This window comes from Habropoda laboriosa, unplaced genomic scaffold (assembly GCF_001263275.1).
Source record: "Habropoda laboriosa isolate 0110345459 unplaced genomic scaffold, ASM126327v1 scaffold158, whole genome shotgun sequence".
NCBI lineage: Eukaryota > Metazoa > Arthropoda > Insecta > Hymenoptera > Apidae > Habropoda > Habropoda laboriosa.
In genome coordinates, this window is record NW_017100280.1 from 484,242 (window position 1) to 502,890 (window position 18,649).

Sequence of the window (18,649 nt, forward strand, 5' to 3'; positions counted from 1 at the left end):
TTTAAAATCAACTTTCAAACAGTTGTCTCACTTTCATCATTCCATACAAAATAATACTTTGCTGTACTAAATCAATAACGCAGTTCATTTATATTATTGTAAACATATAAATATTAAAAAATTATCGCAAGTTACACATTTTAATTAAACGCATACTAAAAATTCTCCTAGCTTTACTGTAAAACATTTATGATCCTAGTATCTTTCACCTGTGCAATGTTAACAAATCGTCTTATTCTTCTTATAAATAAAAAAGTACAAAAGTTTAACATTACTATGATTACATTCTCCATAATATTACATTTATGCGTGAACTAATTGAACATTCCAAGTATAAAAATTGTTACGAAATATTGTCTGAAATAGTAATATTGTCAGAAAAGTATTTTGAAGTTTGTACGAATATTTATTCAGATTTCTCGTTTGCATCGAACCACTCGGCATATTTATCTTTTAAGTAAACGTATGCCTTTGACTCGGTGTATTGTTTCTTTTGTTGCTGTTTGTTCCCGTTTTTGTTCTTCGCATTATTATTATTATCATTATTCATGTTATTATTGAAAATTCTGAAATCTTCAACTGGTGCATTCTTAATTACTTCACGTATCACATTTGGATTATCTCTGACAAATTTCACGATTTGCATTAACGGTGTAGTCGTTTCTTTGTTAGTGTGGTTGTACGCACTTCGTTCGATACGTATATAAGAGCCTAATTTTTGCCGTTCAAATTGGCTTACATCCTTCACATCTTTCCATTGGATATTATCTATGTAGTTAATAACAGTACCACTAGAAATATGTTTCAAAATTTCATCTCTATTGGGATCCTTCGTCGGAAAACGGTAATAATATCTGTTATCGTTTTGTTTTTTCGCCATATAATGTGTCAGGACATAATCTGGAAGATTTTGTTTATCGTGAATTTTGTGAATAGCAGAATACTCGCGAACACATGAAATACCAACGTACATAAAGTTGGCATGTGTACAGTCAGTGCAGAGCTCTACCGCTTCTTTCTCGATCGTCCGACCTAACGTCGCATGATACGTCAGCACGTATGGACGCAGGGGAAATTGCGATAAATTGGCATTCAAACCAACATCTCGCAGCAACCAATTCCGATAGGCTGGTAAAATCTGATAGTAATTAAGCACGCATCGTTCAATTTTCATCGTGCAATTATTATTTACAGATTGAACCAACAGAGTAGTTGGTTCCAACGAACAAGGTGGTAAAGGTTGACAATCACTATCGAAGATTATTTGTTTCAATATAACAACATCGTGAACGCCTTTTACATCAACATAGATGTACTTGTAACCTTCTACCAAAAGTAAGTAAGGGAAAAATTTAGCTCTGACATTCACAGGAAGAGAATACCAGCGTTGTTGATGCTCATAGTGAAATGGTGACTGAACGTATGACATGCCAATTGAATTCAGATACAGAACGAAACGATGCAAACGAGCAGTAATGTCTATATGTTTTTGAGCTATGTACAGTGTATCGAAGCGCTCATCGGCATTGTACTTGTCTTCGAAGAGGGTATACAAAAGGTAACGAAGATCGAAATTAAACTTAACATCTCCAGCAGATTTACAATTTAGAAGTTTCTCACGAAACTGCAATATTTTATAATCTAGCACGCTATCGTACGTTCGCATATTTTCAGATAATCTATTTATCGTCAAGTCGGCAAATAATTGAATGATATAAAAGTTGCTTTCATTATGTAATGTCGATTTGCAAATAGCATTCAGTTGCATTTTATTTCCGGCAAAGATTAAATGCATATGATTTTTAATCGACACTATGTACAACAAAAGCAACATAACCGGAGAAGGTATAGTGTACGCGTCCACAATCATAACGCTACCCTCCTTATCAAATGTCACAAATTTCTTCGAGTATACAATTAACCAATAAAGTTCCTTGATGTTATTTGTAATGTGCTGGCGAAACATTTGAATCGCAAGTTTGTACGATAAATTAAAATGATGCATATTAAAGGATATGTATGTGTACGCATTAACATTCTTCAATTTCGCAATTTGACTTGCTTGGTCCTTCCTGAAGACGACAAATTTTACCGCCGCATCATAATTTGTAGCTAAAGTGCACAAAAGATATGTTTTACCGCTTCCACTTGGTGCATCGATCAGGATAACTTTATCCTTCGATTCTTTAAGCAGTTTGTTTATATCATTATACGCCGTCTTTTGATAGTCATTTAAATTCTTATAAACCATATTTTGTTTCACTGTCAAATTCTGGCTACAGCCGCTAAGATTCATCGACTGCAGCTTCTGCCCTATGTCGTCGTCCATAGTAGTAACAGGACTATAATCGTTTCCTTTCTTCGTATTTAGTTGTCAAACATCAGCCTTACTGCAAACGGTGCTGTTCACTATTATCGCACATGTGTTTCAACGTCGTCTATCAAGAACAATAGAAAACAAAAGAATTATCGTTAATGTACATTATTAAGTTACAATAAATTTAAGAGGGTACTAACACCACTCCCTGAGGCATCTAAGAATAGGTCATGTTTGGGAACTTTTTTCATAGGTAACTACATAGCAGAAAAGGTTTCGCAATTAGCGAATAACTCCTCCATTTTATAACAGTTTTACTTTATAAAAATTGGTGAATAAAAACTGAAAGTTAGATTTATATCCTTTGAAAAAATTGAAACTTTCCATTTAGTAGTTTCCTATAAAAAAAAAAGAAAAAACAATTTCCAAACATTTACCTATTTTTACAAGCCTTAAGGTGGTGTACCCCCTAAATGTAAACAAAAAAGATCTTTTTTTACCTTTATAAAGTAGTCAGATCACGTCGTTTTCTTGTGCGGATGTGGTGTGCGATTTCCTCGTCCGAATGTTCGACCGCCTGCAATTATGATACAATTATCAGAACATAATCTATCTATAAGTAGATAAATCTGATAGCATCACATCGGATAAGATAGTAGAAAATTCCCCGACATTCAACTCTGATAATTCTTGAATGCAACGCATACACGTAAGCCTCTTATACATTTCAAAACATTTGCAACTAATGCAAAAGCAGAAATTTTTTATCAGTTGAAAGCATTCGCGTTACGGTGGATAGATTTTAGTCTTCGAACAATTATGAAACCTCGAAACATTAAAGAGAGCTAAATTACTCGAAAAACTGTGCTCGTAATTAATTGAAATTGAAATTCTATTTCTGCAAGCTATTTAATCGATATAACGAACTAGAAAATGTTATAATTGATAACAGGAACTTGTATTTTTATATTAACCAGTTAACTGCGTTCGACGTGTACAGTAAATTCTCTACAAGTGTCAGTCAGTTTGGATTCTACAAGTGTCAGTATAGATGGTCCTACGCCTAGGCTGCGTCACTGCTGCGCCTATGTTGTCTCGCTCGCTGTCAGTCAAGCGTTTAAAGCCACACCAACTGGTTTCCTTTACGAGATTTCACGGCTCCACAAATCATAATAGAAAAATATAATTTCTTTAATTTTACTTTTTTTCATCTGGAATTTTTTTTAACATGTTGGTGAGATTTTTCTGATGAAAATGATATCAAACACGATATAATTTGAACAACATTTACTTATTAACACGTTCACTGTCGCGCCAGATTTACAGGTTGCTGTCAGGAAAAAAAATGTAGGGCCGATTCTACAAGTGTCAGTCAAACGGCAGACCAATTCTCCAACTGGCAGTCAAACGGTAGGCCGACTCTATGTAATGTAATACAGGGCGTCTGTTTTATCTCAATACAGTGAAATATCTGGCGTGACAGTGAACGTGTTAATAAGTAAATGTTGTTCAAATTATATCGTGTTTGATCTCATTTTCATCAGAAAAATCTCATCAATATGTTAAGAAAAATTTCGGGATAAAAAAACGTAAAATTAAAAAAGTTGGTATTTAAATCGCTTGGTTGCCTCGACTCACGTTTCATCCTTATCTTTTATTCGCTGTCCTTGTCTACGTTCGACAAACTACAAAGGCGGGCGCGAGGCTCGAAAACGTAGTCCCTGACTCTACAAGTGTCAGGTTTAGGTTCCTTGCGGACTGACACTTGTGGAGAATTTACTGTATACACATCAATCGAAAACTTTATTTAGGTGGGGTTGACGTGTATCCTCGTCGTTGCTTGATTTTAATTACGCATCCCGTGAGGGATTTTTAAAACTATATTCCGCAGTTAACTGGTTAATATGCAACACGAACTTTATGGAAATCGTCTGGAAATGAAAAAACTATGTAGAATGGTGGTAAATGTGCACTAACAATTCTCCTATTTAAAGATACAAAAGCATAATTGTGGTGTGAATATTATGGAAGTTGAACAATCATTATGTATTAGCTCGTAACATATGAAATGTCCGATTCTGTTATATCAATATTTTAAACCTTATTTTCTCGGTAAATATTTGTCTTTAGAGATGTTTTAAAATGACAACTTCAAGAGTAAACTTGCTTTTATTCGTCTTGCTTTCAAACATGAATCAACGTGAATTTCGCGTACTTTTTTTATATGAGTGGAAAAGTGGTCATAACGCAGCAGCAGCAGCTCGAAACATAAATGCTGCATTCGGGAATGATACAGTTAACGAACGTACAGTGCGTCGATGGTTCCAGAAATTCGAAGCCGGAGGATGAAAGCCTCGTTATTGAAGCACGCGGAAGACCAGAGCCGTCCATTAACGACGATCAGTTGCAGATTTCTATTGAAGCAAATACACGACAAACAGTTAGAGATTTGTCCCAAGAATTCAGTGTAAGTCCCACGACAATTTCACGTCACCTGAAATCGATTGGGAAAGTGAAAGAAACTGGACAAGTGGGTGCCACTTGAACTTAACGAACGGCAGAAGCTCCAACGTCAAGACATATGCAATTCACTGTTAATCCGAAATGATAGGGACCCGTTTTTGGATCGGATTGTCACTTGTGATGAAAAGTGGATACTGTATGACAATAGACGACGTTCTGCCCAACGGTTGGATGCAGATGAATCCCCACGACATATGCCAAAGCCAGCCTTGCATGCAAGGAAGATAATGACCACACTATGGTGGTCAATGGCTGGTGTAATTCACTATAATTTCTTAAGGACGGGTGAAACAATTAATGCGGAGAAATATTGTGTCGAAATTGAAGCAATGCACCAGAAATTGCGAGTAAAACAACCGGCATTGGCCAACCGAAAGAGCCCAATTGTTTATAACTTCTGAAATACTGTTGGATACCAACATACAAGTGACCAAAAAAAGTATTCATACACCCCATAAAATGGAATGACTTTTTTAAAATTGAGCCAAATGACTGAGTTTTTTTGAGAAGTTAGAAAAATTAGTTATAAAAATAGAAGGTCGGTAGAAAAATAGCGAAGGTCGTTTTTACAACTTTTTTATCTGAGCTCGTAATGAAAATTTAAAAAATATGTTTTGCATATCTATGTCAATAATACACACGCTGAAAATTTCATCGAAATCGGTGGATGGAGAAACAAGTGACAGGCATCGAAAGATGTAAGAATCTGCAGATTTGTTTCAGTTCTAGGCCGAAGGTCGTGAAATAGTGCGATTTTCACAATCTTTAACCGTTTGTAGCTCGTAGCAACATTAACCGATTTCGATGAAATTTTCAGCGTGTGTATAATTGACATAGATCTACAAAACGTATTTTTTAAATTTTCATCACGAGTTCAGATAAAAAAGTTGTAAAAACGGTCTTCGCTATTTTTTTCAAAATTTTTTTACACGTCATCTAGTAAACTAATCTTTCTAACTTCTCTAATTTTCATCACGAGTTCAGATAAAAAAGTTGTAAAAACGGCCTTCGCTATTTTTTTCAAAATTTTTTTACACGTCATCTAGTAAACTAATCTTTCTAACTTCTCAAAAAAACTCAAGTCGTTTGGCCCAATTTTAAAAAAGTTATTCCATTTTATAGGGTGTATGAATACTTTTTTCGGTCACTGTACCACGACGTGACTCATGAATGCGAGCCGCTCGCATTGCAATCTTCGGTAAACGCCAGCGCACCGCGAACACTCGTTTTGTATATCGTAATTTAGTTCTTATAGTCACTTAGGGCCTTCGCCACTTTCCTAGACCCTTTCTATGCCGCCTTCTAAACCCTATTAATATAGCTACTTCAAAAGCGACACCAATCATTATTTCTGAGATTTTGAAAGTTTACACACTCCACTACCCGGAATCCAACGATACTGTTCGAAATGAAAAGTGACGGCAAATTATTCTACAAGAATGTAGTTTCGAAAATATGTTCATTTTATCTCCAGTTAACAATTAATTATAAAATGCACGATGAATAACGTAAGAAGGTTTTATTTCGAGTAGTATTTCAAAAGTTATAATGATTTAAACTCGACAGTTGACGGTGTATGAATACTTTTTTTTCGCTCACTGTATATAAGGAGCGGTAGTATAACCTATAAGTTTCATTCTTCTTCTTTTTTGTTGATTTTTTCCTGCGCTACTCCACATTTCTAAAACTTACGTTCTATAGAGAAAGGATCAAGAAACGAGGAGGTAATTTTACATTGGCTGTACCTCGTCGGGAACAATTAGCAAAATGACGACAAACGTGAACTGATTTTGCGATACTTGCAGACAGCGGTGTGCAAAATCTGTAAGTTTTATTTTTTTTTTTCTTTTAGACCGTGAGTACAGAGAGCTACAAGCGACAGTGTATTATTTTCCTGGACAACATGTATTGGCTATTCCGTGCGTTGCGATAAGCAATAAAGATACAAATTCCACAAGCGTTCCAGCGGGATCTTAGAGAAGCGATACATTGTATGCGGTGCGCATGCGCGGCATCTATTCTCCTGTTCCTGCCTGCGTGGAACCAAACGACGTGCATCACGGTAAACTTTATTTTCTTTCTCAATATTCCCGAAATCTCATTTTAAAAAGCTTATTTTACGGATTAAAACTCAACCAATTTAATGGTTTTTCTTCAAATTGTTCTATGGGTGGGAACCCAAAATTTAGCAGAGATTATTGTTACATTTGCTAATAATAAATAAAGTTTTATATACGTATGTACATACATATGTACATATTCGGAAAAAGCCATTCTTTAGCTTTCAAATGAGCCCAAGATCGAAGCGTTATCTTTAAACAAAGTAGAAATATTACGGTTAAAGTAATGACACGTCGAATAATTTTGTCTAATTTGTCGAAACTTTAACCCTTTCGCTGCGGCAGATTTTAAGACGTAACGTCGGAGACTGACGGTAAATTTTTAACCACGGCTGCAAAATTTGTTATTTCGACTGTATTGTTTTAAAATTCGGTTTATTACATTAGGGTGGAAATGCGTAAAGGATAAAATTAAGTATTAAATTAAGGTGGAAGTGTACCAAAGGACTCCAATTTAAAAACGCCTATAGGCGCCAATAGTAATGAAAGGGTTAAAAGAAAAAAGGTTAGGCCAATAATGTTTTCAAATAACAGTGATGCATGGGGCATCGATAGAGTGTTTCATTTCAAACAAGTCCTTGTTATTGTTGTAAATTGTACTTTTTTAGGTTATATTTTACACTAAAATGTTGAATTTTTGTTTACAGGCAACCCTCCTATAATACTGTGTTATAAAAGGGTTGCTTGTGTATATATGTAAGTAAGATGCATATAATAAATCTTTTCTATCAATTAACCAACATTTTTCGATTCTTAACCGTCCGAGTGCTACGCAGCACGATTGCGCTGCTCGCATCCTGTGTCGAAAAGTGCTGCCGCATCGCGCCACGAAGTGCAAATTCTACCGTAGCGTGTCATCAGCGTTATTGGAACTTCTATTCTCGTTAGCGTTAAAAAATTAAACAAAAACCCTGCACATAATCAATTTTGCCCTTATTTCTCGTTATTTCCTAGCAGTCGTGTTCAATGAAAGTGTCTAAAACAAAATTTTTGGCATGTTTTCGGTCAAAGTCGAATAAATATGGTAAACGTGCCCCCAAACCAAATTGATCTTGGTGCATATCATAGAGCAATATAATCGCATATCGATAGACCACTCGAAGAAGACCCTTTCTGCCAAGTATCAAGATGCTACCCCTACCACTATGGTAGTTACAGGGCGTAACGCAATTTATAGTTTATAAGCTCCATTTCTTTTGTTCTGTTCAATGAAAACTTAAGAAAAAAATCATAAATATTCTACCCAATGGTGTGCATGCTTGTGAATTTTTTCAGAATTTTCGACTATAAAATCGATTTTTAAAAAATTCGGAAAATTTAGAAATGTTGATTTTACATTGAAATTGTTGAATGAGCACGTTTATATTTTCGCAGTATTACTGTCTTGTTATGGTTATTAATGTACAATTTTTTCAGATTTTTTAGACCATTTAATGAATAAACTATGTCGATTATACGAGTATGCCACTCCTTTGCGTTTGGAAAATTAAAAGATAACAGTTTCTAATTTTTTTAAGTATGATACACCCCTCAAAAAAATCTGAAAAAATAGCTGCTCGAAGGTGTTGCGACACGTGTTCACCTGAACCTCGGATCCGTTACTATTTTACGATTTTTCATAAACAAAATGATTTTGCGTGACACATCGTTGAATTCGTCTCAATAAATAATATCATATTATAATAAAAAAAAAAAGTATAGCTGTTCCGTCCGTAACGGAACAATACGAGGTCACGGTCGCCTAATCGTTTTAATTTTAAGAAGTTTTACTTTTAAATAGTTCTTACGATGCGACATTTTGCTGGCTCGCGACGATTCGAGCGAAATCATTTTTACCTCGTTGCGATCAAATCCAAAGCACACGCATACTCGCACGCAATCAGGCGAGTGTTTGGGTTCACGTGAGATAGCCGGCCTACTGCCAACGCGGCAGATGACATATTGCTATCTTGCTGTGACTTGAGATATCGTGACGTCATTAGGACATCAACCTGGCCAGGTGATCGCCGGCCGAAGATCGGTTCGTTATCTACGAAATTTTAAACTCCCGCGTCCGAGAATTTTCAAAACACGAGTCGAACGACGGCTCGTGACCGTTATCATTCGTGCAGACCACTAGAAGCAATCAATCGCGCGGATGTTAGGTCGGGACTACAAGGACGTTTTACGCGCCGCGTTTTCTCCACCGAAGTATGTACTGTGAGAAAATCCGTCCCGAAGACGGTGAAGCGAGCATCTTGAAGCCACGCCCAGCGCGCTGCGCCGCGTTTTCTCCACCGAAGTATGTACTGTGAGAAAATCCGTCCCGAAGACGGTGAAGCGAGCATCTAGAAGCCACGCCCAGCGCGCTCGGTGGGGGTGACTCCGCCCCTTTGGGCCTTTCCCTGGGCCTGTTCGCGTAGGGGTGGACAGGGATTGGCAGGACGACGCGTCACTCTCCGTCCCTGAGCGCGGGCTCTACGCGCGCTCTGATTGGCCAGTGTTTTTCCTTAATAATTCAGAAACGAAGCTTCAACAAACATTTTGGTAAAGGAAAAAGTTGTTCAGAGTCACCTCAGCAACCCCCCATTCCCGGTGTTCGAGGAGTTACGGGACACCCTGTATATGCGTTTTACACGCTGTTTTACACGTTACATTCAGGAAGGATCAATTCAGTATAAAAATTCCAGTTTTCGTACATTTTCCTTGCAACCTCGTCCCACAATTTAGCCTTTATATCTCTATTACTATATTCTTTGCATTTTACGTCATATAATGCAGGCCGCTTCTCAATTTTTTTATGTAGTCAATTGCATTAAAACACAGTTTTCTATTTCGGCGTGTAAAACGCCCGTGTAGTCCTGGCCTTAAGAGGGTATTCTGCGTTTTGAACTTTCGAAAAATCAATTTTTTATTTTTTGCATTTTTTTAAAGCATAAGTATTTTAGAACATGCGTGCAAAAGAGGATTTGTTTGAATTCGTAAAATTAATTTAGATGTGCGCGTTTGAAGGATGCAGTCGAAACTGTAACGAAATGGATAGGTGAATCTTTAAACGCGTTTTCCTCGAAATCTCATTTTTCGAAACGGTTTACACGATATCTCGAGTTCTAGTTTATCAATTGACTTGAAATTTGTAGAGAATCTGCAGCGCACATCCTGGTATCGTGTGAACCAAAATTTTCAATATCCGTCGTTTTTTTCTTATTCTTTTAACATGCTAAAGAGGGCAAAATATGAAGAAAAGCGATAATCTAAATTCAAAATGCTGCCATTTTGTAAATAATCAATATTTTTATTTTATTTTAGCTCAGACCATAGCCAGATTTATACCGATTAAGATTCTTCCTCAGTTTTTTATTTTAGCCCGGAATCGTGTAAACAGTCAACACACTTTTTGTAAAGCACACCCTGTAAAACGAACTGTAACTCGTGTAATTTTGATTGTTCTTACTTCAACAAAATATACGATGTATTTTAAATACCTATAGATATATGAGCAAAACTTTAATGCGAAAAGCTTAATGGTGAGGCAAACTTAACTGGTTAGAAGTACGACTTACATAAATACCACAAAATATGGTATGCATTTACAAGAAACGTGAAAAAATATCGTATCAATTAGGAAATACATATTTAATCGTACGATTAAAATTATCTTATCAAAAGCAAATAAAACCATGCTTTATTCCATCGTTATTTATACGCGACTGCATATTAATGTATACGAATGCAAAATTATCACACGAATCTCAAACAGTGTATGTAATATATTTAGGCATTCATTTTATGATATCCTTATATGTATTAAATAAGATATCGCTTAAAGCACCGGCTATTATGTTGGAAACTTGACTTAAAGCGCCACAATATTTACGAGTTTTGTAGAAACATGGCACTCTTACAAAATAAAATAACTCTTGTAAAACAGAAAATTTCTATTGAAAAATTTTACATAGTGCTTATTACAGGCACAGCCACGATTTTTAATGATATAAATATTCAGCCACTTGCTTCCGTTCACACCACACTCGATCGTCAAGTTGCGCGATGGGCGAACTACATATAAACAGAAGACGACCAACGAAAAGTATACTGTCAGTCACCGGTGACTGACGCGGTCCAAACGGAAAGTATAGTGTCAGTCACCTGTGACTGACATGGCGCTTAACGTGTTAATAAAAGAATTTAAAAAATTAATTATTTATCTTTTCATTTAATTGATTTTTTACCAGTGTCAAATTAACACCGAGGGATCTATTAAGATGCAAAACTGAGGGACGGATGAGGGTTAAAGTGATATTTAGTACAGATTATCCCTAATCTTTCTCCTAATTCTAATCGATTAAGCATCCACGGTATGGTGCAACAAGTCCCGGGTCTACATTCCTTCCGTTACGATAACAAATGAATAAATATATTACATGTCGATAGGGAAAAAACTTTATATTATCTCCCAAGCGAATATACATATATGCTACTCGTGCTGGGTACAGTAACATCACACACTACCGCTATAGCAGCCATTATGTATGTATGTATATGTACATAGAGATAAGAGTACACAGAATCATTATACAGGGTGTCTCACGAAAGTGGGTAAAATTACCTACCCTGTGAAACATGCTTTTCAAAAAGATGGTGAAATTTTGACAACACTGATAAAAAACATAAAGATTACCCTGAGTTATGTAAAATAAAGTTCATTGAATCCGAGGCCAGGAACAGTTTCAAATCGGTACTTAAAATTTCGACATCGGTTATTGTTACATTTCTTTAATAAAAAAAATAACATTTTATGTAGAAATTTTGAAAGAGTAGTTTTTCATCTTCGAAATAATTATAAATACAAAACATTATCGTTAAATACAGCCGAAATGTTGATATTGAAATTGTGACATGTTGGCATGGAAATGGTGACATTTCGTTTAATTTGTTGAAATGTTAACAGTATACAGAGTGAGCCACTTAAAACAAGCTACCTAAGTATAATTTGCTAGCTATAGCGGTACGAGAAAATTTTTATATGTAATTTAAATGGTTTCAAAGGATGAATAAGATGGAAGAAAAATTTTTTTTGCCAGAAAAAAATGACAGTTTCACATTTAATTCAAATTTTAAGGGTGGGTATATTATGCATGTTTAAATGAACGTCAATGTATGCTACAACATGCAATAGAAGAAAAAAAATATATACATTCATGTAACAAAACAGGTGACCTTGAAAAAATCAGAAAAAAGTGACATTTATAAAACAATTTTTCTTCCGCCATATTCGCCCTTTGAAACCATTTGTATTACGTGTGAAAAACATTTCTCGTACCACCATAGCATGAGAAAATAACTAGGCAGCCTGTTTTACGCGACCCGCCCTGGATATCCCGTAAATCGTTCGAGATAGATGCAGTTAAAATTGTACACAGATTAATTGCAAGAGACTATTAATTAATTCTACGAGTTTGATAAAAAGCGGTGACTATAATCGTAATTCTCGCGTAGCTTTGACGTGGAATGACGCACAAAATTTCCGGTTTTTCCGTAACTATTTAATAATAAAGACGTTAGAAGAAATGTTCACGTTAAAAATGAAAAAAAATGTACAACTAATGCGAATATAATTACTTCCCGCGGAAAATCCGTCGATTTTTCTATATAGTACAATTCACTTTAGATTCTAAAGCTGAACAAAAATTAAGCAATATAACGACGCAATGGATTTCAATATAAGTAAAAGAATGAAGAATTATCAAGGCACGTATTAAATACATACGAAATTATAAGAAATTAAATTATACTCACAAAGTTTGTATTATAAAAAGATTCTCCTGTCACTTATGTAAAATCAACTTATTTTGTACAGAGTTTAACGGGTATAACGATGTACAGCACGAAGTAGAAGAATGCACAAATAACTAGTAACTCTACACGCGCACTTCCCGAAGTTCTGTGATTGAATGCGTCGTTACCGTCCCTAACATGACCATACGCTGATTCAACTAAAGTCCCGGCGTGGCGTTGCTTTGACGTCCTGGCCAATCAGATAGCCGGCTTGTTAGGTTGTGTTAAATATACACTGCATTATACGGTTACACGAGATAAGAAGTTCTTTCTTTGGTAGCTCAAGTCCAAGTAACTAGGTTCGCGAAATTGTAATAAAAAAAAAATTAAAGAAATAAACTTTATTTAACCATTCATACTATCTAAGTGATTCGACGACAATATTTTACATAATTACATCGCCCAAAGGAATTTATTGTGTACATACATACATATCTATATGTATAAAAATCCCTATGAAATTACCTATCTTCGATTTCTTTCAAACTTTACAAATTTACAAATTCGCAAAAGGGCCATCGATTTCTAGTCTCCGTTTTTTGTCAGGCTCAAGGGCAAAGAGGGGAAGGGGTTAAACTGCGCATCTCTCGAAGTATATCGGTAGCTATAACTTTTAATAACAAGATGCACCTTGTGTAAAAAAAATCACTAAAAATTCAAGATTTCTGACAATATAACTTTTTCCACACTTTTTATTTTTTAAAAGCCATTTTTATACGATTTTCGTTTTTTCTTTTCTCAAAAAGGTATCTCCTTTGAATAAAAACACTGTATAAGAGTCTTATTTGATCCTCTTGCAGACGGTATAAATCAAAACATGGGGATATTTTTCGTTTTCGAGTTATAATATAAAATTTGACTAGAAGTTCGATCGGGGGGCGAAGTCTTCAAACTAAATGAACATTTTAAATGCAAAATAATGCTTCGACATCATTTGAAATGTATTGTACATCATAAAATTGTTTCACGGGAATAAACTTTGGATATTGTACCCAGTGGTCGCTCGAGATGAAACTTGGCGGTTGTTATGAAGGGCGCGGAAGGAATCCAAATATAAAATCTTAACTTTGGGAATTCACCCGTTCGGACGATACAGATTCTAATCTAAGCCATGTTCTAATCTAACCTAACAAATCTGCCAAAATCTGCGAGTAACACACACACACACACAGGCACACGAAGCTAAAATTTTATATTTGAAGTCCTTTCACATCCCTTATTACACCCACCTAGTTTTATTTTCATTAACCACTGGGACAAAAGCCTAGACTTTGTCTATCTTTAACACACAAAACGTACTTTACGATTCTACAGTGTGATTGTAACAACTGTGCTAGACTATAGTTTTGCTCCAGGTGAAATTAAAAATAAATTGTACACTGTTTAACAAGCTCTGGTATACTATGTCCCGATCTTTCTCACAAATGCATCGGTTCATATTATTTCGTATTATTAAGAGCAAAGGACAATTGTACTTTTTTTTTCAATGGAATTTCTTTTTGCATAGATCGACTCTTCGGAACATTTCGCGTATAAAATTGATAAATTATGATTTTAAAAGAATCAATACTTCTCGAGATATTTCAAATGTTTGATAAAACGTATGCTTATTTAAGGTTATGTTCGAACGTCTCGCCGTCACGTCTTCAAAATTATAGCCACTAATGCGTTTTGCAAAATGCGCACTTTAATCTCTTCTTCCTCTTTAGCCTTGAGGTAAAAAATAGATTTCGGAAATCAATAGCTCTCTTATGGATCTACAAATATGCAAAGTTTGAATGAAATCGAATGTACGTACAGTAGATTCCTTCTTAACCGGTTCCTACGAGACCGAACCTGTTGCCGTATAAACGAATGTTTACAACATAAATATTATTTATATCATTTGCATATAAAATTTAGAATGTTATTATATATTACATGTTCATTTGAACTGGCTACGATCCAAATACAGTTAACAAATTGTGGGATCGTTACAGTGCACTGTATTCGTTCTTGCAATCTTTTGCCACGCTACATATTAAATGGCGATTATTTCATTGAATAAGGTTACGTTTTAAAGAAGATCAGAGTATTTGAATTTTACTTTAAACATCTGCACGAACTTTTTCCGGTACCTAGTGATTTTATTCGCACCTCGTTGGACTCGTCTTAACATACACTATTATATTATAAAAAAATATAGCATTCCATTTAAAAAAATTAAACTAATTTTGAAATCTCCTCCACCATACCCGGTACAAAAAAAATATTTATGCCACATAATTTTCCCCCTTGTTTCAAACAACTTTTGTTAAAACATTTTTTTTGCTAACATCACTTCCTTAAAAAATATTTAGGTGTATTGAGATAAAACAGACACCCTGTACATACTTATACCTGTAAATCCTCTCACGCGTAATAAAGTAATTTCGGTAATTAAGTAATTAAGGTTTTCAACTTGCAGCAGTCACGAAAATATCTAGAACTAAATCCTTAACATCTGGCAGCTGTAATTTTTGCTTATGGTAAACCATAAACCGTCCTCCTCTATGTAGTTTGCAGACTGTCCACGGACGGTTCGTGAACTTCAAAAATTGAACTGTAAAAAAAGTAGCTTGATTTTTACAGAAGTCAAAGAACTGAACCAAAACTACAAGATAACGGTGAAAATATGACCAGTCTGCACCGATCCATATTGTTTTACTCTAAAAAATTAAAGTACATGCAGTCAAAAATTAGCTATATTTAAGTATGTCTATTCTGAACTGTGATCAAATATTTTCCTGTACAAAATTCATTACACATAAAGTAATTATCTGTCAACATCGTCGTTTACAGGAAAAAGAAACATCGACCACTAAATGGCACTTTTGACGACGGTAAGGATTACGGTGTAAATAATACCCTATTTAAAAGTTCTTGTAGGTAAATAACGCTCTAATTAGGGATCGTTATCGATTCAGGTACTTGAGGAAACCAAGGAATAAATAATAGAATGTGTCATACTGATGTTACCCGATGCCCGGACAAAGGTGACTTGGGAAAAACCCAGGGTGAGTCTCTCCGCGCAGGTAAACTCGGCCTTGCGTCGAAGGGCGTGTTTTGCAGGACCTAAAAACGGACTTTCTAAGGTAAAGAGAGAAAGAGTAAAACATTGTCACCCGCTTCATAATTACGATCACCCTTGTATATTTTCGTTTCATTTTGATACCACATTCCTGGAATATACGATTGTTTTATTACTCCAGCCCACTTTAACCTTCGAACGGCGGATGCAGGGTCACCGCTGACCCAGCTTTTAGACGTCAATTGTTTCAACTGGTATTCGAAACAGATAACTCTCTTCTCCTTATAATATAAATATTTTTGTTAGTTTGTATAATTTTAAACGACATAACACCTGGTAAAATAAAGGAATGTAGTCTCGCTTGCGAACGGGAGATTTTAGTATTGGGTCATATTTGACCCGGCATCCGAGGGTTAAGCGAGCAGTCTTAATTTTGTTGTTGTTGTTAATAATGGCTTTCTTTGATCTTCTGGCGTTCGGTCCTAGTTCGGTGAGTCTATTCTTACGGTTCGACCAGAGCAGGGGTCGGGAACCTGCGGTTGTTAAATGTTTAATAAAAATCTGCTGTTGCCACCACAGAACCGACAGTTACCCCCCAAAAAATAAAGTAAATGTTTCGACGCGATTCTTAAATTGAAGAATTTAAACTTAAATTAAAATTGCGGCTCCTTAAATTTTATTTTTTCTACGTTATTTTGTTGAAACGGCTCTTCGGCTCCGGAAGGTTCCCGACCCCTCGACCCCGAAGGTTCATTCTACTCTAGTCAGACGACTATTTTTTAAGCAAATTCATTTCAGAACTCAAATATTTGCAACACTGGACGATCTTTTTCAGCCTCTTCCTTTGACCTTATTCAAACTTCCCGTCTCTTTATTCTTTTCGAATAATCCCGACATGGTTGATTGGTTAAATGGCTGCAATTGCTCGCGTAAAAAGGCCATCTGCGTGCAATGCGACAGTAACAGATATTCTACCAGGCGATAATTCAACAGCTTTTCTCCTAGGCGACAATACAACAGCTTTATCCATGTTGTATTACTCAACTTTCTCAAGTTAAACTGCCGTATTACGCGCTACCACGTTTAATTGTTAATTTTACTAAAATCTTGCACTCGTGTGATTTTGCTACGTTGTCGAATAACAGGCACTGAATTCTTAGTCAAAAATCACACAATAATATTTTCCTATTATTATTAGGTCATCCTGAAAGTAATCACGATTTTAAGTCGTTTATGTTGGAAGAACCTACAGTAGAGTCTCGATTATCGGAGGTGATGTGGACCGAGCCTATCTCAAATAATAATCGAAAACTCGGATAATACGAAAGGGTCGATGGGTATTCCTATTAGAGACAGGGGAATGGTTTAAATATAGAGATTGTGCGTTTCTCAATTACGAATTCACCTACTTCATTATGTTTTTTGCAAAAATACATTTGTTTAAACAGGTACATTAAAAATTCGTACTTTTTTGTCAGGTAACAAAGGTGTGAGAAACTTTCCCGTCGTAAAAGGTATCGTTCTTGAGGATCGATAATATTAACAACAAATTCGATTCCACTTCAGAATACACCCATCAACATCGCCTGCACCATTGGCACACGTGACACCTTCCACTTACACACATCGAACAGCCAATGGAAACCGAACCGAGTTTATATAAGCGCAAACACCATCACCAGAGGAGAAGTTTCAACCAAGTATTAACACACAGTTCATAGACTCGTCTGAGAATCAAGTATTCGGTATTTACAGAAGCCACCAGTTACAAGTAAGACTCGCCCGAGAGTCAAGATTCGAGTCATTCATTCTGAACAAAAATTGCTCGAAGCTCCATCGATCACATCCTGATAACCTGCCCAAAGTACAATATGAAAAGGATCCAACATAACTTGCCGAATTCACTGACCATGCTTCAAAAAGAAGATTCAAGTAAAAGAGCTATAAACTTCTTGAAAGATATTGGTTTATACCACCTACTGTAGACTGCACCACTGAATAAACTCACTGTGGTCACTAATAACCTCAGAAGGTGCATGTGACCTTAATCAAAAAAAAAAAAAAGAAAAAAATTGCTCGAGAGTGAAGTATACATTCACGCTCGACTCAGACTCAATCGAGAGTCATATTGTGAGAATGATAGATTGTAATTATAAATATTTAAGCGAGTGTTTAGTTCGGAAAGGTAGACGTGCGAATGAAGAGTACTTGGACCAGAGGGATAGACGTGTGATACGATTTTTCGTGTGAATGTTTACATTAGAGAGATAGCTGCGTGAACGAAGACTAACCGGGAGCGATAGCTGCGTGAACGAAGGCTAAGCGGGAGCGATAGAGATGTGAATGAACAGTGTTTGGCGCGAAAACGTGGATGTATCTGGTGAACGAAGAGTGCACGACCACTTAAAGATTTGGTGGACAAAGTTATTGGTCCACCCTGTGTAAGCAGTGATTTAACTCGACTGATGAATTATTAAACAGCGTTCTTTTAGTAAAAACATTTTTGCTCTGTTGTTGGGTAACCAACCGCCTATTGACATCGAGTCACCAAGTCACTCTTAAGATTTACCCCATAAAGCCGAAAGACAAATTACTCATCGATCACTGACCGTCCCTTCAAAGGCCTGTCCAGCAATTCGTCACCAGAACCAAGTTCACCTTCTCCCCCAAATCCCTTCCTTATAAGTATACCCGAAAAACCCCTTAGAAGATCATATTAGAAACCAAGCGAGTATAGTTAAGAGTGGTCGGTCTAATACACGTAGCAGCAAAAACCAACGTTATCTCTTTGGGCTTATATTGGTTTATATTCCTGCAATAAAA

The 18,649-nt window shown here is 35.9% G+C and overlaps 2 protein-coding genes across 2 annotated transcripts in view; one reads left to right on the forward strand and one right to left on the reverse strand.

Moving 5' to 3' along the window:
- Positions 1-388: 388 nt before the first annotated feature.
- Positions 389-12,901, reverse strand: LOC108573576. Its single transcript, XM_017936040.1, has 3 exons — positions 12,739-12,901; positions 2,818-2,894; positions 389-2,438 (listed from the first exon to the last, which is right to left on the reverse strand). The coding sequence occupies exon 3, from the start codon at positions 2,327-2,329 to the stop codon at positions 407-409; it is 1,923 nt and encodes a 640-aa protein (XP_017791529.1). The 5' UTR covers positions 2,330-2,438; positions 2,818-2,894; positions 12,739-12,901; the 3' UTR covers positions 389-406.
- A 2,853-nt stretch (positions 12,902-15,754) lies between these two features.
- Positions 15,755-18,649, forward strand: part of LOC108573569 — a 20,802-nt gene continuing 17,907 nt past the window's right edge. Inside the window, exon 1 of the mRNA XM_017936032.1 lies at positions 15,755-15,812. Coding sequence (XP_017791521.1) covers positions 15,755-15,812 — 58 coding nt within the window. The remainder of the gene's footprint in view (positions 15,813-18,649) is intronic.

What these genes read in the sequence shown, in the direction of transcription:
- LOC108573576 (XM_017936040.1), bottom strand. Translation starts at nt 2,329, where the DNA reads ATGGACGACGACATAGGGCAGAAGCTGCAGTCGATGAATCTTAGCGGC.